The sequence below is a fragment of the Euprymna scolopes genome, chromosome 29 (assembly GCF_053919585.1).
Source record: "Euprymna scolopes isolate OS-2025 chromosome 29, ASM5391958v1, whole genome shotgun sequence".
NCBI lineage: Eukaryota > Metazoa > Mollusca > Cephalopoda > Sepiida > Sepiolidae > Euprymna > Euprymna scolopes.
In genome coordinates, this window is record NC_136510.1 from 6,431,811 (window position 1) to 6,457,883 (window position 26,073).

The following is a 26,073-nucleotide window of genomic DNA, read 5'->3' on the forward strand; positions in this document are numbered from 1 at the left end:
TACATTGCTTGTCTTTCTTTATTGTAATTAAATGTTGATTATCGAGGAAGGAGGGACTTGATTCCTCATTTTGTTTGAGCCCTATAAAGGAGGTGTCCAACAACAGTGAATTCTTAATACTTTCTGTGGTTTCTTTTGGGCACAATTAAAGGGAGACAATCAATAATGTCCTATTCACTATCGTCAGACCTCTCTCGTGAGGTTCACACAAAATAAAGAATCTGCTATGGTAATCACATGTTAGAATAATTGATATAATTTCTAAAAATTATGCAAACAATAAAGTAGAAAGAATTTATTAAAGAAAACTTCTTTTAATGAAAATTAATGCAAATAAAATGTTTGGCTACAAAAAACACCAGAGACTTCAAAGGGGAGATAAATAGCGTGCAACTAGTGCCACTTTTTTTTTTTTTTTTTAATAAATTGTGCGTTAACAATCATAAATTACAATAGAAAAATGCGAGCATAAAAAGTACTATAGTTAAACTTAAACATGGAAAAGAAAAGGGACAAGATATTCTAGTAAAAAATATGATAAATTTATAACTTAAAATAGTGCAGCATTAAGAATTGATTATATAATGTTAAATTGAATTTTTTAAAAAATTCTTAATGCTGCAATATTTTAAGTTAAAAATTTATTATATTTTTTACTAGAATATCTTGTCCTTTTCTTTTCCATGTTTAAGCCTAACCATATTACTTTTCATGCTCGCATTTTTCTATTGTAATCCATGATATTTCCAGGCTTCCAGTAAATTCACTTGTTCTTTGTTTAATTTCAGGCTTATTTTTATGCCCCCATAAACATAACATACGTACGACACTCGTCTGTTTTCATTCTCTGTTTAACTTGTTACTTCTCTTTTCGCGACAGCGGTGAATTAGTAGCAACACTATGCGCTGAAGTGACGTGGTTGCTATGGAAACCAATCATAAAAAAACGTTGCTCACCTCCTTATGTTTTTTTACGATTTTGAACACCAGTAAATTCATCATAACTTTTGTTTTACTGAATTAAAATTGAAAAATTTTTTTTTGCAATGTTGCTGAGAAGGTGATCTATGAGATCTTGTTATGTCATGTGTTCCCCAAAGAAATATGGCGAGGGTTTTTTATGATAAAGATAATTTTTTTTAAAAATAATGTGGGAATACTTAAGTACTTCTGACATGAAATTGACATCGATACAAAAGTCAGTAGATAGCATTGTTTTTTTTTTTTTTAAATCAATTTTTTCGTTTTCTGAATTTCTCTTTCACAGTGTAGTTGTACCATATATATTTTATTGTTTGTATGATGCATGTTGATGGCTTTCAATGGGAGAATCTTTGTTGCTAAGCAGGTTTGTCGGGGTATTATGTCGAGGGGTCACAAGTACGAGTTCATCAGAGTACACCTTTTTTTTTTTTTTTACATGGTAGTCACCTCTTATCAAGGCCTGGAGGCCACTCGAGGATAAGGGTTATTGCGTGTACAGTAATCAATGGGATAGTATTGTAGTAATCATTAGTATTGGAGATTTGATAAAGTGTCTTACTTAAGGGGGCGGTTTGTCAGGAATTTGTTTATGTTGGACTTGAAGACATCCAAGCTGTAGTCAGGTGGGAAACAGGCAAAAGGAAGAGAGTTCCACAGACGTGCACTTCTAAGAAAGAAGCTTTGTTCATGGAATCTACGTTTTGATTTAGGCACAGATAAAGAGTGGGGAAAACTATTGACAGTGGTTTCAGCTAGACGGGTGTTTTTTGTGAAAGATTGGCGAGAGGGGACCATAGATTGGAGCTCAGACGAGCACTTGCCATTCCATTAAAATACTTTTAAAACAGGCACAGATGTAACATTGTGGCGATGGGACAGGGGCTGGAGCTTAGTTGACAAAGTGGGACCGATTAGATTCAAGACTCTTTTTTGAATCCTATCCAAGAGAGAGAGACTAGTGGTAGACGCACCAACCCAGATGTGGCAACAATATACTCCATGCATGGAGTAATGGTGTCTTTGTAGAGGTACAGGATAATCTCAGGTGTGAGTAGTTTTCTAGTTCGATAGGGGGAGCCCATCTTCATTGCAGCAGTATTACCACCCTTAAAAATTAATGAACCTAATATTGTAAGAAATGTTTTGTTTATTCTTTCCTATTTCTATTAAATGAGTTTAAAAATAACTGTTGCTATCGACAAACTTTTATTTATATCTGGTATGATTATTTTTTTTAGCATGGTAAAGGACAAAGACATTAGATCACAAGCAAAGGTGACTTTAGTCCAGTGCTCGGACACAGCAATTGGTGGTATAGTCTTTTTATATAAGAAAATCAATATAAAAAGCAATCATTTGATTATTGTATAAGAAATTAGAAAATATTTGTTTTTCAGATTAAATAAACACTAATAACAAAAGAATTTGATACGGACAACAAAGCTGTCTTAGAAAAACAATAAAAAATATTTTTAACAAAAAATTCGGATTCTATTCTCTATTTGAGCTCGAGTTTTAACTGGCTCTGCAATAAATGGTTGTGAAATTACAAGTGAGCTTTCAACTTTCTGTGTAACGTAAAAGAATTTTTTAAATTGTGTATGCACATGTTAAAAAAAAAAATCCTCACAACTTTCAAATAATTTACTATTTAAAAAACAAAACATTTTTGCTGTCAAAAATATTGTTTTTGACATATTCTTATGTACATAATATTCTTAATTTGTCCATACATTTTACTTTGAAAAACTTTTGAAGGCCAAACTGCTTCAAAAAAGGCCAAATTATTCATATTTGGCTTTCAAAAGGCCAATCTGGCAATCCAGGATAAGAATATGAGAGTGACCTCTCTTTGATGTAACCTCATTTCCAAATGTCGTTATAATAATGTATTATCATTGCTGTAATAGTGTGAGAAAGGAAATCATAGTAATTTCGACATACGTTTATTTTTTTACCAAATAAGAAGAGATGTTGCGAGTTTGTCTCTGATGTATCGTTATTTTCATGGAAAGTGTTCGACTGAGCTTCAATCTATGGTCCCCCCTCGCCAAACTTTCACAAGAAACACTCGTCTAGCTGTAAACACTATCAATAATTTCCCCCACTCTTTATCTGTGCCTAAACCTAAACGTAGATTCCATGAACAAAGCTTCTTTCTTAGAACTGCACGCCTGTGGAATTGTCTTCCGTTTTCCTGCTTTCCGGCTGACTACAATATGGTTGTCTTCAAGGCTAACGTAAATAAGTTCTTGATGAGCCGTTCCATATAAGTTATCAAATGTACCAAATTTTCATTACTAATGATTACTATATTGTCCAATTTCTAGTGTACACTCTTTAACCCTTATCCTTAAGTGGCCTCTTGGCCTTGATAATGTGGTGATGCCTATGTAAAAAAAAAAAAAAAAAAAAAAAAAAGAAGTCAGCGAAATGTTACGAAAAAAAAGGGAACACTCACGAGAAAAAAAAAGAAAAAGAACTTTTTCTATTAAGAGGTGCTAGACTGAAGGAGTAAACTAAAGATTATTCCTTACAATGTGATTTTATTATTTGTATTGAACTATGTAGCACAATATTACTTTCTAAGTATTTATTAGTACTTATTAATTTATCTTATTTAGTTCAGTTCTTTATTTAAAATACAATGAAAACTATTTTCATCGAAATGTTAATAAACTCATATTTGCTGAGTTTTTGTTTTTTTTTCTGCCAAAAAAACTAATTTTTTACACTATCTAGAAAAATATCAACTTTATGAGGACATATTTGCTGATTAAATATGTTTTACATTCCTTAGAATTTCCACGAGTCCTGCTAGTTATTAATTTAATTTATTCACATACATATGTTTCGTTTTAATAAGACTCATCAGCATGGCTAGATAAGGTTATGACACACATCACTGGGTTTGAACACTGGACTAAAGTCATTTATAAAATCCCTCCAATATCTTTGTCCTCTTGGGCATGCAGATAACCTAGAGAAATGGAAAGGAAATATATTTAAGATTCTACACAGTGTTCATACTTCCTGATAAGAGGAGCAAATGACACAATATTCCTTAAATTCAGAGGCCGTACATATTTTCCATACAGAGTTGCTTCCCTTTGAAGAAAGCAATGAAATATTTGGTGATTATTTACAATTACACAAAAAAAAAAAAAATATAGAAAAATCTTTATTATGTACGTACCCGTCAGTTGTCACGTAATGACCATGCCATATTTAAAAAAATATGTAAATTGATCAAGTACATCTATCTATCTATCTATCTATCTGGGTCTTCCATCAGCTACCCCTGATCGTCAGGATCACAGTGACGTCACGTGCAATTTGCTCGATGTACATGGATCTAGGCTGTCTATGTTCATGTACCCGTGCCGTAGAGACCGCAGCAATACATTTCTCACCAGCTATTGCTTACTCCTCTGGCAGTGACCGGCAAATCGTAGACGTTGCTCCTTGATAGTAATAGATTTGGCAGGTAGGTTGCCATAAAGTTGCTGCTCCGTGGGATAATCTTGCCAAGATATATTTAACACTGTTCATAGCATACGCATGTATGTGCTGTCTAGCTTTCTTTCCAATCTTTTGGTGAGTGTCCAGGTTGTAGCACCGTAAATAAGGACAGACTCCACCACTGTTCTGAAGAACTGTCTTTTCAGTTTGAAGTCCACAGCTTATCCAATGCCACCCATGCTTTTGAGATGCAAATTTCGGTCTCTCTCTCCATCGAACTTATGTTGCTGCCCGGGTACGTAAACTCAATGACTTCTTTCAGTGTTGTTCTAGAGCTTTGATCTCCCCCTTCAGCATTGAAAGTCATAAATTTTATCTTATCCGCATTAACGTAAAGACTAATGTCATTTGCAGACTTTTCTAGTACATGTTTCATTAGGAAAATCAAATTATATGAGGAAGCAAAGAGGAGGCACGGAGTGGCCATATTGTTTTAAATTTTACCCATATTCAAAGGGGACAACTGAATTCAACTACAGAGATTTTGTTTGTATTCCGAATAAAACTTGAATTGCTAAAAATCATAAAATTTGATTTTTTTTAATAATAATAATAAAAAACTACTTAATCAATTTACTTACTTATATAAGCACCAAATATTTTTTATAAATATTTTATTTAATTATTCACAGCCATATGTTTCATCTTAATAAGACTCATCAGCGTGGCTAGATAATGCTAAACCACTGAGTCATCCATAGAAATATTTAACCAAAAATATTGAGTGGTTGTCCAGAAACCCCTTTATATTAAAAACAAAAATAATCTTTATGACGTATTTACCCATAAAAAAATGAAAGATCATATTTAAAAAATCACGTAAATTAATCAAGCAGTTTTATCTTTATAAAGAAAATTATTTTTAAACGATTTTAAGCAATTAATGGGAAATTGTAGATATTACAAGGCTGAACTTGTAAATTTGAATTATTATTGAGTTATCTACCTTTGTTTTTTTTTCAAAATGTCAATGCGAGACATTCCTATTCGCTTACTCATAAAATTTGATTTTCTTAGAAATAAAACTGCTAGATAATGAGCCTACATAGACTGGAAGTTGTGTCCAGTGCAAAATATAGAATTGAGAATCAGGGTTGTTGTTTTAGATTAGAAATTCTTAAGTTTAAATGGGTCTTTTGCGAGTGTGGTTGTAGATTGTTTGTTTACCTAAAGTGTCACAATGAAATATAGAGATAGGATGATGATGTCGTATTGTAGTATCACAGAATCGTTCGTGGAACGCGATTACTACGAGATCGGGAAGTCTGACCTTGGGTGGTGGAAACAGAGAATCAGAAAACCGATCTCTGGATCTGAGAAATAAGTGAATCGATTTCTAGTTGAGGTGGCATGAAGAGCCACATGGATATTTTTTTTTTTTCAACGGAATCACCACTTATCAAGACCCAGAGGCCACTCGAAGATAAGGGTTAAAGAGTGTACATTGGTGAAAAGGAAAATATCATAATAATTGTTAGTAGTGTAAATTTGGTAAATCGGATTACTTCAAGAGAACGATTCATCAAGAACTTGTTTACATTGGACTTGAAGACGGCAATATTGTAGTCAACTGAAGAGAGTTCCACAAGTGTGCAGTTCTAAGAAAGAAGCTATGTTCATCAAATCTACGTTTAGGTTTAGGTACATAAAGAGTGGGGGAAATTATTGATAGCGGTTACAGCCAAACAAGTATTTCTTGTGAATGTTTGGCTACGGGGGGGACCATAGAGTGGAGCTCAGATAAGCACTTGTCATGAAAATAACGATAAAACAGAGACAGATTGAGATCATAGTAAGATATATAGAAGCTAGAAATAACGTTAAGAAAGAAATAGCGACAGCTAAGAGAGAATTTACGGAAACCACTAAAAAGCGCATCGAAGCACAAAAACTAGGAACTCGAGACTTCTGGAAAATCTACAACAGTGTAGTAAATAATGGGCAATCAACAATTCCCCCACTAACCAACAATCACGAGGTTGTCTCCTCAGCAACCGACAAGGCTAACATGCTTGCCAGTCGGTTTGCCTCAAACTCCACACTGGACCCTTCCAACCACCCCCTACCTGACTTTCCTATGCGGACAGACGCCACACTAGACGATCTGAAAACCACCCCTGCTCAGGTGCATGCTATCATAAAAAACCTTGACACCTCAAAAGCATGTGGACCCGATCTTATCCCAGCTGTGCTATTAACAAGTGCTCAGCCGAAGTAGCTCCAGTTCTCTCCAAACTCTACAACAAATGCCTTAATGAAGCTTGCTTTCCGGGCTGTTGGAAAACTGCTTCTGTTGTACCAGTATTCAAGAATTCTGGCGAAAGGACAGACCCATCAAATTATCGCCCCATTAGCCTCCTCCCACTTTTTGCCAAAATATTTGAGACCATAATTAACCATGCTCTAGTCCATCATCTTACAGATGCTAAACTACTGACTGACAAACAATATGGATTTAGACAAGCCCGTTCCACAGCAGACATCCTAACTGTGATCTCTGAACGTATATACTATTCACTGGACAAAGCGGGGGAGGGCAGAGCGGTAGCTCTAGATATATCTAAGGCTTTTGACAGGGTATGGCATGAGGGTCTCCTCAGTAAAATCAGATCATACGGTATCACTGGTAGAATACTTAACATAATTAAATCCTTCTTAGATAAGAGAAAAATCCAGGTTGTCCTCGACGGTCGTACATCTAAACAATATGATATAAATGCGGGGGTGCCCCAGGGTTCTATCCTTGGACCTCTATTGTTCCTGATATTCATAAATGACCTCCCCGACGACATTGCCTCTGAGATGGGTATATATGCTGATGACACTACACTCTATGGCAGGCACGACAGGAAGACGAATGAACACATTTCTAAAGAAATGGCAAAAACACTAGAGGAAGACCTCCAATCTGTAGTGGAAGTGGGATAAAAGTGGTTGGTCGCGTTCAATGCTGCCAAGACTAAACTAGTTTCATTCAATAATTAAAAGAAACCCTCTCTACCACCCATAGCAATGGCCAACGACTCTTTATCTGAGAGTCCATCTTTCAAACTCCTTGGCCTAACGTTCACAGGAAACATGAGTTGGAACAATTACATTGAAGGCATTGCCAGGGCCGCTGCAAGAAAGGTGGGCTCTCTCTACCGTGCTAGAAAACTACTAACACCCGAAAGTATCCTGTATCTCTATAAGGCCACCATTCGCCCATGTATGGAGTATTGCTGCCACATCTGGGCTGGTGCATCTGCTACTAGTCTCTCGCTCCTTGACAAGGTTCAAAAGAGAGTCGCAAACCTGATAGGCCCTGAACTGGCATCTAAGCTTCAGTCTCTGTCCCATCGACGAAATGTTGCATCCCTCTGCCTTTTCTACAAGTATTTTAGTGGTGAATGCTCTGACGAACTGCAATCACTTGTGCCCCCACGACGTGAGCACCCTCGACAAACCCGACAGGCTGCTAAATCCCACCCCCACACTGTAGAGATCCCTAGATGTAAAAGATCTTTTTACTCCAATAGTTTCTTCCCCAGAACCGCTAGACTCTGGAATTCCATTCCAGGTCCCTGCTTCCCCAACAGTACTGACGTGCAGAAGTTCAAGTGTAACGTGAACCGACACCTTGCTGCCTAAATCCCTACATAGTACCCCAGTAGTTGTTGCCCCTGATAGTAGTCCCCTACACCAAAGTGGCAATTTGCCTTGTTTGGGGTGAAAATGTAATGAAAAAAAAAAAAAAAAAAAAAGAAAAAAAAAAAAAAAAAGATAAACAGCCCCTCCTGCCTTAAAATAGCGAATTGGCGATGTAGGTTCAATATGATAACGTCAAGGACTGAATAAAATCTCATTTGTCCAGAAAAAACAGTCTTGCGGGTATCATTTGTGTATAGAAAGGTTTGTTTCCAGAGCCGAAGAGCAGAGAACAGATGCAAGTGACTCATGGAACGGACACATAAATGAAATAAAAGGTACGTTCGATTTTATTGCAACTAACATCACATTCGGTTCAGATAATGTGGACGTCTTTCTCATGGAAGAACAAATCTCTGATTGGAGATGTGCCGTAACAATGAACATAAAATAAATGAAGTAACAAGATGTAATTACCTTCATGAAGTGAACGCAATATAATCCTACGAACAATTAATGAGGAAGAGCAAAAATTTTATTAACGAGACGTATCACGTAATTGACTGCCATGTGGCGTGTACCGCTGTGTTATGTAAGAGAATTTAAGAGTTATAAACATTATATGTAGAAACACAACGAAATATTACAAAACTACTTCATTAATTTATGTGAATTTTGGAATATGACATGTGCATCATACAGATGTTTTTTAATATTGGAGAAATTCTGGGCAAGAACCAGATTTATTCTTACCTGTTCAAAAAACGGAATATTTTGAAGAATCTTGTAATGTATTTTTGAATTCCCTCAATGTTTTCCAAAACCAATTCTTGGTAATTTTGAATAACGTCCGTGTTCACACAGTCAATATCGGAAAGAATGTCAGCTATGTTGCTTAGCAACAAGATGTCGGCTTCGTGCATGTTCTGAAACAATGACGACTCAATCTTGTGCCGTGTGGCGAGCGACATGTTCTTGTCGAACACGTAGCAAAGGTTGACCAGTTCACTGATCTTGATCGGTTGAGAGTCGAAGATTGCCAACGCCTTCTTCTGAAATTTTGTCATCAGGTTAGGCGTGTAGAAATTCATCACCTTCAACATGTGACAAATGTCCGCAAAATTGTGACACTGGAATTCGGGCAGCTTGTCTGTCACAAGATTCAGAATCTGTTGCACGCCTTCCATGATTTCCTTGCGGCTTTCCGTTGGCACGTGGAATGTCAGGTGGCGGAAAAGACGAAGGGCCGATCCGAGTTGCAGCATAGATAACGAGTTCTGTTCCTGCTCTACAATGGTTTTAGTCAGTTCTAGAGCAGAATAAAGTCGTTTTGGGGAGGACAACTGGCGCATATTAATCATGGCTCGGCTCAAATCGTGGACATCGATGGAGGCCCGGTATTTGGTTTCGTCAATGTTAACTGCAATCCAATTGGAGATTCGTTTCCAGATTTTGAAGTCACCCCGAGGAAAAATACGGATGCATTCTGTAATGGTTGCTATGTTTTTCATGTCCATAACGTCTGGAGTATCGTAGAGGCGGAAGAGCATCTTATGGACGAGTGGGTTGGTTTTATCCACGCCAAGAAACAGAATACCATACAAGTAACCTTTTTGAAAAAGAAAAGGAAAAAAAAAATTATTAATGCACGCAAACATCGTGCGTTTTTTTTTTTTTTTTAATTTTTGAATGAGTTTATTGTCTATGATTAAGCAATTTATATTTAACTTTAACGTATGAAAAAATACATATCTAATAAAAAAAAAAAAATTGGCCTTCCAAGAAAGAGGTACTTTAGATCGGTATCAAAATGTAAATTACCTTAGTCTAAAAAGATTTGTTTATTTTGCAATGTAGGGGGCAATATTTTAACCGATCAAGGAGAGGGAAAATCAAGTGTAGTGTAAGAACAGATACTACACTTTGCTCCTAGCCAAACGGTCTGGGACATTTTTCAAGAAATACTTTGTTTTGTGTACATATTGCACTTAAAACAGTAACTATATCGTCCAAAAATATTATTAATAAACAAACGCAAACTTCATGGTTCTATTATTTAATTCTGTTTAAATGAGTTTGTTGTCTACGTTTAAATGAGTTACATGTATCGAAATGTAAATATTTAATACTAAAAGTATGATGACGTATAATGACATATTTTTAGTAAAAAATGCGTGAACCAGCTAATCGATGACTGTTGAAATCTGAACAGTAAGAAAAAAAAATGTGACGGTAATATCACGGAAAGAACGCGTTGGTCATTGTTGTCAACGTGTGACCATTGGTATGGAACATTGTAAAAAAAAAAAAAAAAAAATTAGTTTTATTTGTGGACAGTTATCCTCATTTTCATAGTTGTTGCAGTTTCACCACATTTCCGCCAACTCATCTCCGGCCTTTTTCAGTTGGTTAACCATGACAGGATAGGAATGCTGTTATTTAACTGTGTCTCCAGTAATTACTGCCTTCCATAGTTGTTGTTGTCTCACCACGATTTGGCCAACTAATTCTCTGGTTTGCTTTGGGTAGGATTGAAACCGCTATCTTCAGACAATGTTCTTCTGAGAACTGTAGAAACTCAACACCTCTATCCACTGCGCCACGGATAGGAAAGCAGGATACAGTTAAAAGACTCAGCATTTCTATCCCATTGCGGTTAACTATCTGAGGAAGGTCAGAGGATGAGTTGGCCGAAACGTTGTGAAACAAAAACAACTATGATGATGAGGATAACAGTTCACAAATAAATGAAAACATATACAAATTACTTATCTCAAAGGATTGCAATAAAAAACAATATATAATTAATTTTAATAGTAGATAACAATTTGATCTTGTTTCTAGGCAGCATCTTCCCTTCTGTATGAAATGAAAGGAGGAAGATCAATTCCTGATGATTGTGTTAAGGCAACGCAGAGGAATTACAAAGTTTAAGAAGAACTAAATAGTTCATTTATATGATTTCAGTTGCAAAATACGCTTAAATATATTTAAATTCATGCAGATTTTGTATTTATCATTACAAATCCAATTTTCTATTGAATATTATATATATATATATATATATATATATATATATATATATATACTCGGGTTTTTTTATTCAAAAGTAATGGACTAATGAATTCAACGAGGTTGTTAGATAGTGATCAATAAAAAGAGCTGATAATACTTGTTTATTGTTATATAAACATGGCCACATCCTGCTGCTAAAAATAGCCACTTGTTTCAATCAAACAACAGATATCATCAGGCAGCGACTTGATTATTCAAAAGTTCAATGAATAACCTTATTATTCATTGAACTTTTGAATAATCAAGTCGCTGCCTGATGATATCTGTTGTTTGATTGAAACAAGTGGCTATTTGTAGCAGCAGGATGTGACCATGTTTATATAACAACAAACAAGTATATATATATATATATATATATATATATATATATATATATATATATATATATATAGTAGCAGGGTGGCACCCAGCTTTGCCCGGTTGTAAAATACGCTTAAATATGATATTTTAATTTGTCCAGATTTCGTATATATTATTATAGAGTCGTGATTTCAAAAGTAAAATAAAATATTTGGGTGCCATCAGCTAGAATCGAAATCGAAACGGAAACCGAAACCGTAGCATTAAAAGCTTGTGATGTTACCAACGTGACACATATATGAACTGATTAAAAATTAAAAATGAACTAAGATGAATATACAAAATGTATAATGATTTTTTTCAATGCTGACCCATTTTTAACCCCTTAAAATCTATTTTAACTGCACGAAGACCCATAAAAGAATGGTCTGTAAAAAATCCAATCATTTGAGCCCCCTAGCGCCGCTCTGTGACTTAGTTTCGGAGAAGATAGAGTTTGTAAATATGGAGACAGACAGACATGTAGCTTTTATATATTAGATATAGTACTGATTTCAAAAGTTTAAAAACATAACTTAGCTAGAATTGAAACTAAAATACTTAGTTCTCCTGCTGCGTTGCCTATCATTTGAGCTATCAACAAATAGATAAGAAAGATTTAAAATGAAACCATTTCAAGCTACTTTTGAATTTGCACATGTGTGACGTCACCGTAAAAGTCATAGAAATATGTCAGCAAATTGAAAAACATTTTGCATTTCAACTTAGCGATATATGTATATGCACACATTATTCAGCCATTCAAAGATTTTACTCTTTTTTTTTTTTTTTTAAACATGGTAGTCACCACTTATCAAGGCCCGGAAGCCACTCAGGGATAAGGGTTATTGCGTGTACAGTAATCAATGGGATAATATCATAGTAATCGTTAGTAATGGAGATTTGATAAAGTGTCTTACTTATGGGGGCGGTTTATCAGGAATTTGTTTATGTTGGACTTGAAGACGTCCAAGTTGTAGTCAGGTGGGAAACAGGCAAACGGAAGAGAGTTCCAAAGTCGTGCAATTCTAAGAAAGAAGCTTTGTTCATGGAATCTACGTTTTGATTTAGACACAGATAAAGAGTGGAGAAAATTATTGACAGTGGTTTCAGCTAGACAGGTGTTTTTCTTGAAAGATTGGCGAGGTGGGGGGACTAAAGATTGGCGAGGTGGGGGGACTAGAGATTGGGGCTCGGACAAGCACTGTTTTATTCATCATCATCAAATGGTGTCCTGCCTGGTACAAGTATTGATGGCTATGGCTTTCTATCTATCTTTCTCCCTCGAGGCATCCATGAATTCATTGTTGCTCATCATTTTTGATGTTGCCCAGGTATTCAGAATGTCTACATATGTTTCTCACTGTCGTCCTCTGATTCTTCTAGCCACGATCTTTCCCATCAAACTAATCTGCTTTATTCCTGTTTTTCTGTAGACATGGCTCATGGACCTCATTTATCTTTTTCATACTGCTCTTTTTGAACAAGGCATATTGCCACTTGGACATAAGGGACGATGCCTAAGAAAGATTAAGATGTTGGTTTACGTTGCATTTGACCTTCTGCATCTCAGTACAGTTTGGGAAGAGAATTCCAAAGTCTAGCCGTTCTAGAGAAGCTATTTGAGTAAAAAACTTTCTGGCATTTGGGGACCTCAACAGTGGAGGGGTGTGATTTTGTTGCTAAGCAGGTTTGTCGGGGGATATGTATGTCGAGGGGGCACAAGTGCAATGAGTTCATCAGAGCACATTCCATTAAAATATTTGTAAAACAGGCACAAATATGCAAGATTGCGAGGATGGGACAGGGGTTGGAGTCTAGTTGATAAAGTGGGACCTATTAGATTGGAGACTCTTTTTTGTACCCTATCCAAGAGGGAGAGACTAGTGGTAGATGCACCAGCCCAGATGTGGCAACAATACTCCATACATGGGCAAATGGTGGCTTCATAGAAATATAGGATACTCAGGTGTGAGCAATTTTCTAGCACGATAGAGGGAGCCCACCTTCCTTGCAGCAGCCGTCACAATATCCTTAATGTATTTGTTCCAGTTCATATTTCCTGCGAATTTTAAGCCGAGGAGTTTGAAGGAAGAATTCTCAGGTAAGGTGTTATTTGTCATGGATATCGGTGGTTGGAGAGGCGTCGTATAATTGTTAAAGGGGAGCAACTTAATCTTACTCGCATTAAATGTCACCATCCATTTATTTCCTCATTCCAATACTGTTTGGAGGTCATTTTCTAAGGATTCAGTCATTGTCTTGGATTTGTGTATATCCGTCCTTCCCTCATGCATGTTATAGAGCGTTATAGCATCCGCAACTATACCCATCTCCGACACAATAACAACCTGGATGGTGCTATTGTCTAAGAAGGATCTAATTATATTTAATATTCGTCCAGTTACTGTATTTATTTGCTTTTCCACCAAAGCAAATTAGGCACAAGGCCGTTTTTAATGTGGGGGAAAACCAGCTCCCCTAAAAGTAGGGTAAAAAGAAGGCACTCTGGTTGTGACCAAAAATAATAATTGTCCCAGTATAGAGGGTTTCCCCTCCATTGACTGGTACAAATTATCTTAAGTGCAGCATCTGCAGAACAGATACTACACTTTGATTCCGATATCATATGATTTGATTTCCATTAGCAGCCCTTCATGCCAGACTTTGTCAAAGGCCTTGAATATATCGAGAGCTACAGTCCGGGCTTCACCCGCCTTATCCAGTGTATGGTGTATGCGTTCAGAGATGACTGTTAAAATATCTGCAGTAGAATGACATTGCCTAAATATCCATACTGTTTGTCAGAAAGATTAGCTTTTGCAAGGTGGTGAACTAGTGCTTTGATTAGCGTCTCAGAGATTTTAGTGAAGAAGAGGAGGAGACTTATAGGGCGATAATTGAGGGGGGGGGTCCTTTTGCCAAAATTTTTGTACACTGGTACTAGAGTGGCCATCTTCCAGCTATTAGGGAAGTAGGATTCAGCAAGGCATTTCTTGTAGAGTTTGGAAAGTATGAGGGCTAGCTAAGCTGTAGCAGTATCAGAATTTTTGTAGGAATTTTTGACACCCCTAACACGAAACTGCGAATAAAATATAAAAATCTCGTAATTTCTCCGTTAAAAATTGGTTATTTATTTTCTTTATGGATTATACTTCCAAAATAAACTATTACAGTTGTTTTAAAAGTAATAGAAATATTTTTTTTTTTTTTTTAAAAACAGTAATGAATTTTCCGAACTCAATATTTTTCAATTTTTAAACTTTAAAAATCTATCAAAATTTTTCTATTGATTCTATCTTTATGATATTTTCAGGGTCAATGTGAAATTTTATGTTCTTTCCAATAAACCGAATATAATATTTTAGACAAACGTTTTTTTTTAAATTCACGCCCCCCCCCATTTGTGTAAGTGTCACACATTTTCAAGTTTCTCTTAAAAAGTAAATAATTTATTTATGTTTAATAGTTTTATATATCACAAATTGAAGAGAAAAGGTCAATAAATAATATATTCAAATTTAAAACAAAAAAAATCCCTTTTTTAGAAATTTACCTGTAAAGTCCGAAGTTTAAAACCTTTTTTTTAAAAACAAAAAACACAGTTTTTTTTTTTTTTTTTTTTTTAATAAAACCTTGGTCCTTGCTCCTTTAATTGAAAAAAAAATTAGGGCTTGAATTACATTTTTCGAGGAGTTATAAGCTTGGAAAGATGGGGTGGAATTATTCACTATTTTCACGAAATTTCTGACACTGCTAGCTCAGCTGAGCATTTTTTAATTAGTATAGCAGGAATCAGATCAGGCCCATAAGCCTTGGAGGTGTCTAAGTTTTTTATGATATAGCGGACATGAGAAGGGGTGATTTTCAGATCATCGATTGTCGCTTTCATCTGCATAGGGAAATTTGGGAAGGAGTGGTTTGTTGGTTCTAGGATGGAGTTGGAGGTGAATTGCAAGCAGTTCTGCCTTTTTGGTTACCGTGCATGCAACCTTCTGGTTGTTGGACAGTGGGAGAATCACTGATTGTCCTTTATTCACTACACTGTTATAAATTTTCCAGAAATTGCGAGTTCCTATCTTCTTTGATTCTGCGAGTTCCTATCTTCTTTGATTCTATGCGTTCCCTGTTTATTACAGCATGTTGTCTTTTAGCTGTGATTTTACAATTACAAGGATTTCTAACATCTATAGTTTAGCTGTGGTTTTACAATTACAAGGATTTCTAACATCTATAGTTTAGCTGTGGTTTTACAATTACAAGGATTTCTAACATCTATAATTTAGCTGTGATTTTACAATTACAAGGATTTCTAACATCTTTAGTTTAGCTGTGATTTTACAATTACAAGGATTTCTAACATCTATAGTTTAGCTGTGGTTTTAACTTATGACGTATGTGCTGCCTTTGTGCAATGTCAGCTGCACAATCTGTAGTGAACCATGAAGATGAGTGGGGCTTGCTATAATCGTTCCGTGCGGGACATATGCTTCAATGCCCACTTTGCACTATTTAGTTGTCTCAGCGGCGCACTGTTTAGCAAGGAGAGAGAAGATATTGGTCCATGGGGCATCTCTGATGTGTTCTCTGATGGCTTCCCAGTCAGCCCTTTTGTAGTACCTTGCCATTTTGAGCAATGGCTCCTCACCTTGAGGTTTGGATTTGAGTGTGATGTGTACTGATACCACTAGGTGGTCTGCGTTTCCGAGTGGACTCTGGGCATTGATTACACACTTTTCAGGTAATGTGGTAAGGAATAGGTCTAGAATGAAGCTTGTTGGTGGTCACTATCTGGGAGGCTAGTTGGGAACATGACTGTGTGAACGAATCGGCAATAGAGAAGCTATAAGTAGAGTGTGGTATGGCAGGCAAGTAGAAAGTCTACATGTTTAGCAATAGAGTTAAACGCTAAAATATAAAACACTACATGGTTAGCAATAGAGTTAAACGCTAAAATATAAAACGCCACATGGTTAGCAATAGAGTGAAACGCTAAAATATAAAACGCCACATGGTTAGCAATAGAGTGAAACGCTAAAATATAAAACGCCACATGGTTAGCAATAGAGTGAAACGCTAAAATATAAAACGCCACATGGTTAGCAATAGAGTGAAACGCTAAAATATAAAACGCTACATGGTTAGCAATAGAGTGAAACGCTAAAATATAAAACGCTACATGGTTAACAATAGAGTTAAATGTTAGAATATAAAACGCTACATGGTTAGCAAGAGAGTGAAACGCTAAAATATAAAACGCTACATGGTTAGCAATAGAGTTAAACGCTAAAATATAAAACGCTACATGGTTAGCAATAGAGTTAAATGTTAGAATATAAAACGCTACATGATTAGCAATAGAGTGAAACGCTAAAATATAAAACGCTACATGGTTAGCAATAGAGTGAAACGCTAAAATATAAAACGCTACATGGTTAGCAATAGAGTGAAACGCTAAAATATAAAACGCTACATGGTTAGCAATAGAGTGAAACGCTAAACGCTAAAATATAAAACGCTACATGGTTAGCAATAGAGATAAACGCTAAAATATAAAACGCTACATGGTTAGCAATAGAGTTAAATGTTAGAATATAAAACGCTACATGATTAGCAATAGAGTGAAACGCTAAAATATAAAACGCTACATGGTTAGCAATAGAGTGAAACGCTAAAATATAAAACGCTACATGGTTAGCAATAGAGTTAAACGCTAAAATATAAAACGCTACATGGTTAGCAATAGAGTTAAATGTTAGAATATAAAACACTACATGGTTAGCAATAGAGTGAAACGCTAAAATATAAAACGCTACATGGTTAGCAATAGAGTTAAACGCTAAAATATAAAACGCTACATGGTTAGCAACAGAGTTAAATGTTAGAATATAAAACACTACATGGTTAGCAATAGAGTTAAACGCTAAAATATAAAACGCTACATGGTTAGCAACAGAGTTAAATGTTAGAATATAAAACACTACATGTCTAGCAACAGAGTTAAACGCTAGAATATAAAACGCACACTTACGTGGTATGAGACTGTCTGGTATAGAAGCGAGGTTATCATCGATGAATTTCAACAGTAAACTAAAACCTGGCTCACCATGAATCGGGGCCATAAATTGGTCGAGTTTTTCATTGATGAGCAACTGCATCAATGCAATCGGTTGGTTGTGGTAGTGAATCCAAGGGATGCTGGAAAACGAGGCGTACACATTATCCACGAGGCATTCAAGTTTCTCGGGCAATTCAGTCAGTGAGAGCCTCCCTTCGTGGATCTCATCTGTTAAGGCGTCCAGCAATTCATGAGAGGAATAATATCTCGATGTAGAGGGCATCGAGAATTCTTGGATTTGGGATGACTGAATCTTGTGTCGGATGGCGAGTAGAGATGTATGGTGCCTGCCCCGCAAATGTTTGTGGTATAGGCGGTACAAATGGGGTGAATTGACTGATGTTTTGAACAGATGCAATAGTGACTGTACGGACTTGCGTCCACTTCCCAGAAATGGAGACATGGTTCACGATCTTGGGTTTTCTTTAAAGCAGGCTGAAAAAGTCGAAAAAAATAGAGTGTATTAGTGCAGGAGCCGAAGAGACCGATGAAGGGATGATAACAGAATTCTCTGAAAAATCAATTACTTGAAAATTTCTACAAAATTATTGGTAAAAATAATTGGTGCTTGTTAAGAAAGAATCTACAGATCGATTTTTTTTAATATGCGGTTTTAAGTAAAAACAACACAGTACTTACTAAATTGTCATGTCGAAAATAGTAATATATCCAAAAATTATGAAAATTCATCAAGTAGAAAATTATTTATAGTTAAAAGTAATTTTTACGGAAAATTGGGGGAAATTGCATTGTCCCTAGATATCAACACCTTGAAGATCGCAAATTCAGGGGACATATTTATCTCCCTTTTCGCTACTTTAATGGCATAAAAAACAGAAATGAATCGTTGAATTCCTGGCAAAAGATGCATTGAGAATGGTGGTGACTAGGTAGAAAAATAAATTCTAGAACACAAAAGGTCACTCGTTTTAATGGTCCCACTCCCATCTCCGTAGCTAGCTCTCCAACCTTTTTAAGTTAAAAAAAAAAAAAGAAGAAGGAAGTTTTACTTTTGGAACGACCCTCGTATATATTGTTTATTTAATTGTTAAGTGAAAGTACAGAATAGTTACAAAAATACCCTTCCCTCCACATGTTAAGAATGGCTTTTTAAATAATAACGTTATTATTTCGGTGCTATAACATACACGCATAAGTACTTTTTGCTGCGGACTTAGAGTCACCTATTCTTCTGAATCACCCAATACGTAAATAAACATACTTTCCTACTTGTCTGCGTTTAGTTTTTTAAATACTAAAAAAAAAAAAAAAAACTAGTGCAGTTAGTTTACAAATTATTTTTTTTTTGGTGCTACTGAACTTACTGATCCGCGCTATTTTTTAAATCGTATTTCCAAGTTTAATTTAAGTTTTATGATATGTTTTTTTTTTATTCAATTGTAAGGTTAAAGTACAGATAAGGTAACAAAACACCCTCCCCATGTTAAGAATGGCTTTTAAAATAATAACGTTATTATTTCAGCACGGATCAATAAGTGCACTTAGTACCTATTTTTAACTAGAGGAGAGTACTATCTAAGCAACGTAAAAGTTAACAAAAGCCTCCTCTTCGTAGTAAGAATGGCTTTCTAAATATAATTTCGGATGTTAAACTGCAGAAGTGCCCTAAAAACGAATAAAACAACAGATATACATTTTATTTATAACTAAAAGCGACATTATATAATGTAACGAACGTCGATTTCCTAAAATGGTGAAATGTTTAAAAGCTACGTGATTGTAAATACAGGTCAAAATCTACTCACGTTAATAAACGAGCCGATAGAACGTCAACAAACTGATTCATGTTTTATAACATATTATACGCGTCCCTATTTTGTATGTGTGCTTATTAATTAATAAAAACACCATTTTGTTCGGCGAAACCGCATATATACACGTGCTTTAGCGCCATCTTGAAATTGATTACTTCCCTTGAGATAAACAATTTCAGAGTTGTCTCCCTTCCGCATTGAACAGAAACCCCTAAGGTGACCTTGTCTTTCCAAATGCATGTTGATAGGTACGGGCAAAAAATGGACGGACAAAAATGGGGGACCTAGTTTTGAAAGCCGGGGTATCATAATTTTTTTTGTAGGTTTCCGATTACTTTTTGATTGTATTTGAAAGATTAACGACTAAACTTAATTTCCAAAAGGAAAAAAATATTTGTACACGTGAAAAAAAAAAAAATGTTATGAAAATGTTTTCATGGCGAGCTATCCAATGCAGCTAAATTTCGAAGTTAAATAAATTCATTGTAAAAAATCCTTTAAAAGATAAATATTAATTTTCTGGGTTTATTTCAAAGATAATTAGTAAAGTCCTAAGATATTGGATTAAATAAATAAAAAAAAAACACCTTGTTTGTACAAAACATAAACTAATTAGCCCAAAACCGAGTGATTCTGGCGTTCGCAAAACGCAACAAACTAAAATTTTGTAAACACGAAAATTACGAAGGCCCAGTCGAAAGACTGTGAAAATGACGTCATGTAATTAAATTAAAAGGGAGGGAGTCCTTTTTTTTTCCCAGTCGCGCATCCGTACATTACTTTTTTGAACGTTTGTATTAATTTTTGCATTTTTTAATTTAATTATTTTATTTTATTTTTTTTTTTTTTACACAGTGGTCACCACTTATCAAGGCCCAGAAGCCACTCAGGGATAAGGGTTATTGCAAGTACATTACGTTAGTGTGGAGATTTGATGAAGTGTTTACTTAAGGGGGCGGTTCATTAGGAATTTGTTAACGTTGGACTTGAAGACATCCAAGTTGTAGTCAGGTGGGAAGCAGGCAGACGGAACAGAGCTCCACAGGCGTGCAGTTCTAAGAAAGAAGCTTTGTTCATGGAATCCACGTTTTGATTTAGGCACAGATAAAATGTTCCTATTTTTAAATTAATTTTTTTCTTAATTATTGTTCAATATTATATAAAAATTATGTTACGCCGAAAGTTTCACATTTTTGCGAGCAAGGAAATTATTAAAATGTTGCATATAAAAATTATGCGAAATATGTAATTTAAAAAAAAAATAGAAATATTTTTTTGCTATTATAATTTTTTTTTTTGTAAAAATATTAAATAAACAATGCTTAATTCAATGGTAATATCGGTAGTTCGAGAAATTCATTTTTTTTTGAGTTATATCGAATTCATTAATACGGATTTTGGTGAAATTTTTTGTAATGTTCCTGTAAAAAATATTTTATTTTATTTTTGTTATTACAAATTACAATACTTTATTTATATAAAAAAAAGCAAAAATAAAGTCTTGCGTTTTTTATTTACTACTGAAAACTATAACTTTAGTAAAGGTGTTTATTGTTTAAACAAAATAATACATTTCCACTCGGATTTAAATAAAAATAATTAGTTCATTATATTCTGCGATCATCATTAATAAATACTGAAAATTTCATTAAAATTGATTAATTTCCTGATTTTTGGTGATTTTTTTAAGTAAAGGGATTAAGGTCAAAATGTTTAAAATCGTCATTCATTTTGCACGTACCTATATGTTGAGGCTTATTAAATGATTTTTTCTTCTTTTAAAAATTTTTTGAAAATTTAGTTAATAACACGATTGTAATTTGAAGAATCGGCGTATAAGAAAGAGAAAAGTGATTCTATAGAATTTAAACCAAACTGAATTAAACCTAAAACTTAGGAGTCCCACAATTCCTGATTAATTATTGTGTCGCAAATAGTGATATATTAAAAAATTACGAAAATTCATTGAGTAGAAAATTATTTATTGTTAAAAGTAATTTTTACAGAAAATTTGGGGGGAAATGACATTTTCCCCCCAGATGTGAACACCTTGAAGATTGCGAATACAGGGGACACGCTTATCTCCCTTTTCATCACTTTAATGGCTGACGTTTTGTTTTAGCCAAAAGCAATAGATTTTTTTTTTTTACTAAAAACACAACAGAAGTTGTTCTAGTCGATGAATTTTGCTAATTTTTGGATATATTACTATTTTCGACATGACAAGTAAGTACTGTTGTTTTGACTTAAGCCACATACTTAAAAACTCGATCAATCAACTCTATCTTAAAAAGCACCAAAAAATCTGTATGATGTATGTACCTATGTCGAAAAAAAAATCACATCTTGATTGATTAAGTGTGTCTAACTGTGTCGTATATATACCTAAGAGTTAAAAAAAATTGAAAGAATATTCTATTGTCAGTCCTATTTGTCAAGTAGTTTTCTTTTTATAAAGAAAATCATTTTTCAGCGATTTTTTTTTGGCATTACAACATAAATTTCACAAGTTTGAACTATGTCGAGTTATTTCCCTTGTTTTTTTTTTTTAGATTGTTTTCAAAATGACGAGCAAGACAGCGATTTTTTGGTTACTTATAAAATTTGATTTTCTTAGAATAAAACTACTTGGTTAATTTATGTGACTATGATATTTTCGTTTCATTATGGATATGTACATCATACCAAATTTTTTATTTATTTTTGTATTTTGATATAGGAGGAATTCTGGACAAGAACCAAATTAGGTTAGGATTAAAAAAAAAACAGTTATGTTTAAATTCTACCAAAAGTACTAAAAAGAAAAAGAAATTGGTAAAATCTTCTTTTGGTGTTCAGGTTATGACTTAATCTCCGGCAACTTTGCATCATCATTTTCCCAATGCCTATGTAACCTTCCAGAAGATGTCAGAACATATAAGCAGTGCAAAGATGTCGAAGCGATTATCCAATCAGCTGTCAAAAGATGATAAGTTTCAATGAAAGCGTGAAGTTTATTAAATTAAGATAAGCTGTTTTTGAATTTTTGAGATGAGGATTGGTTATTCATATTATTTGGATTCATCAAACTACTGTTCTCATTTTGAGGGTGATTTTTCACAACGTTTCGGTCAATGTAACCTCTGACCTTCTTCAGGTGTATCTTGTCGAACTCAGGAATGTTTCAGTCAAACTCAGGAATATTGACAGAATTTCTAGCAGAACCCTTTATTTACATCGCGGGGGTAGCATACTCTTGTTCCAGCAGCCATGACTGGATAGAGGTCCTAAGTAATTCACAAATGTATTTTTCGGTCGCCCACACTGAGGATTGAACATTCAACCTTCAGGAGAATATTACTTTTACAATTTGTCTTTTGCAAGAACTCTAACCACTTTATGAGTCTTAAACCTATTTTATTTCTAGTTGGAAATATCACTATTTATTGCTAATTATTATTACTACATGTGTGTGTGTGTGTGTATGTGTGTGTGTGTGTGTGTGTGTGTGTGTGTATATATATATTTATTCTATATGTAAACACAGACATATCTTGCTACGATGTGCAGACCGTTTCATCAGGCAAGAAAAATTAAAATACAAAAATTAAAAAGGCTCCAGACTTTTTCAAATTTTGAGGAGAGAAACAATGCCATGACTGGTAATAAGCAAAAATGAAAGTTCTTATGGGGTTAAATTAATTACAGTTATTCAAGTCAGTTAAAAGTGCTTCAAGTATAGAAAAAAAGTTTAAGTAAATTAGGTCAACTAGTCTATCAATAAAAAATACGACATCTTTCGTTCAATTTTTTATTTTTTATATTTCTTATTTTTATTTGTATTTGTTTTTGAATTAACGTTAACTTTTTCCTATTTGTATCAGATTGGATATTTATTTATTTAATTTATATTTTAATAAGTGGGAATATTTAAGCTTATCAAATAGTTGTTATTTTAGCTTTTATTTTGTTTCCTTTATATATATATATATATATATATATATATATATATATATATATATATATATATATATATATATATATGTATATATATATGTATATATCTATAATATAAAGCTGAATATGTGTGCCTGTGTGTGTCTGGTCACGAATAGGCTCCTATATGGTTGACTACTTTAAAAAAATGATTACATATAATGATAGAAGATGTATCGAGACACAGGAATGGGTATGTTTGATCTGGCAGAACGTTGGTTCATTAAAATTGTGGGGTCTGCGTTTGCGCCTGGTCCACAAAGTATGGAAATTAAAAATTTAAAAATTAAAAAAAAACGTTTACAAGTGTTTTTGATATAGATGTACATAATAATACTTTGATAAGTATGTTTTAACTTAAATAGGGATGGTATAATAAAATTGTGGGGTCTGTGTTCGCGCCTGGCCTCCATAGAATGGAAATAGGCACAAACTTTAATAAAGACTTTTCATATCTATCTGCGTAAGTATACTTTGATAATTATGTTTCAGTTTGAAGGAATATGGTATAATAAAATTATGGAGTGTTCGTTCGCACCTGATCTCCATAGAATGGAAATATGTGACAAAGTTTAACAAGGTTTTTTAATATAGATCCACAGAATATTGTGATAAGTGTTTCAGTGTGAACAGGTACGGTATAATAAATTATGGGGTTTATCTATTTTATTTTTACTTTCATCATAATTTGCTTTGGTTTTGATACCCCCAAATTCGAAGCTATCTCTTTACAACCCTTCCTTTTCATAAGCTATCATACTATCTTAAATCAGAATTCATTTTCTGTAGGCTGTTTTTGAACCCAGTCAACGACGGGTACTTTTGCTAGTATATATATATATATATATATATATATATATATATATATATATATAAACACACATAAACATGCATACAAATATGCATGTATACAGATATACCCGTGCAAATGCACCCACATAAATAAATGTACATGTATATATTGTGTTTTAAATTTATATTAATTTATATAAGTATTAATGTTTTTTTTTGTGATTCATAATTATTATTTACTTATTTCATTTTATTTTTTATTTTTATTTATTTTATATATATATATATATATATATTTTAAATAATATTTAGACTTATTAATAAAGTTTTGGTATATAAAGGGTGTTTGTTAATCTAAATAATTTTTTAAGGATTTTCTAAAAAATTTTAAAATTCACTTACGGTTACCTTAAAATTCTGCAGTTTAATAGTCTTTTAAAAAATTATATGGTACATCCTTTAGGAACTTAATTTATCCTTTTAAAAGAGTCATTTCTTCTTAATATTTAATTATCTTAGAAAGAATGTAATTTAAATTATATTATTGAGACTCTTTAGTTGAAGATAATTATAAATATATGTTAGGGAGTAAGAATAATTAAACTATTTAAACCGATATGCTACATGCAATATAATTAGTACTGCAGAGAATGAATTAGAGAAATAATGATCAGGGCTTGGGTGTTAAGTAAGTTCTAGTAATATTTGGTAAGCTTGGTATAATTATGGAAAATTTGTATTTTAGGCTTATTAAGTTGTTAGTGGTAGATTTAAACAATGGGATACCTAATTTATGGGTGCACTAGGTATATCATTCATACATATGCATATATATATGTGGCATACACATAGGACATACATAGAAACAAAGACACCATATTGATACTGGTACAATACATACACACACACGCGCACGCACACACACGCACACACACACACACACACACACACACACACACACACACACACACACACACACACGCACACACACATATATATATAAAAGTGAAAATATGTGTGTGTGTGTGCGTGCGTGTGTGTGTGTGCGTGCGTGTGTGTGTGTATGTATGTATGTTTGCTTTATGTGTATGTCTGCAAAAGGCTTTTTTTGTCGGCCTTCTCGGAGGGAGGGGTCGCTCATTCTTAAAACTTTTTATATCACGCCTAAATAATAATATCTACGACTTAACAACGGGGGTCGCCTTTCTATTTAATTTGCAGACAAAAAGCAAAAAGCGGGGGGAAACAGTAACTGGCTTGCAGTGCAAAACTAGGTCAAACACCACGCCACTTCCTCGCACCTGTATATTGCGCTTTATAAGCCTTAACTGGACACGTTTATCAGTTCCTCTACCTTCGTGGCCGAGATGGTTAGGTAGTTGACTTTTTTCCCCCACCTTCGCGTCAAGGCTTCGGGGTTCAATCCTACCTTCCTACTAAGACTTTTTTTTTTCTTTTACACCTCCAAACACCCGGCCAACGATTTTTTTTTTAACACACACACCTCCAAACACCCAGGCAATGCCGGGTACCCCCCACTAGTATATATATAAATGCAAGTAAATAAACATGTATACACACATACACACATACATGTGTATAGCCACATAGAATCGAACATTATATCGGCATACAAATACCTACATATATCAGCCCATACGACATACATGCACACACATGGATAAGGCATAAGCAAACATACATATATACAAATGTACATGGAAATACGCATATATATCGCGTACAGACATTTTATCGTATTAGTAGAGTTATGGATTTTTTATATACATTTACTGGTTGAATCAAATCAATTGTTAATTTGTATTTTAATTTGTATTTTAATAAGTTAATATATTAAAGCTTATT

General features: G+C 34.2%; 1 protein-coding gene across 1 annotated transcript in view; it reads right to left on the reverse strand.

Annotated features, from left to right (window-relative positions):
* The window catches only part of LOC145252473 (FAST kinase domain-containing protein 1, mitochondrial-like), a 50,425-nt gene extending 30,825 nt beyond the window's left edge, over nt 1-19,600 (reverse strand). The window contains exons 1-3 of the mRNA XM_080111896.1: nt 19,432-19,600; nt 17,579-18,100; nt 8,887-9,742 (exon numbers count right to left, since the gene is read on the reverse strand). Coding sequence (XP_079968022.1) covers nt 8,887-9,742; nt 17,579-18,068 — 1,346 coding nt within the window. The 5' untranslated portion in view covers nt 18,069-18,100; nt 19,432-19,600. The remainder of the gene's footprint in view (nt 1-8,886; nt 9,743-17,578; nt 18,101-19,431) is intronic.
* Between the last annotated feature and the right edge of the window lie 6,473 nt (nt 19,601-26,073).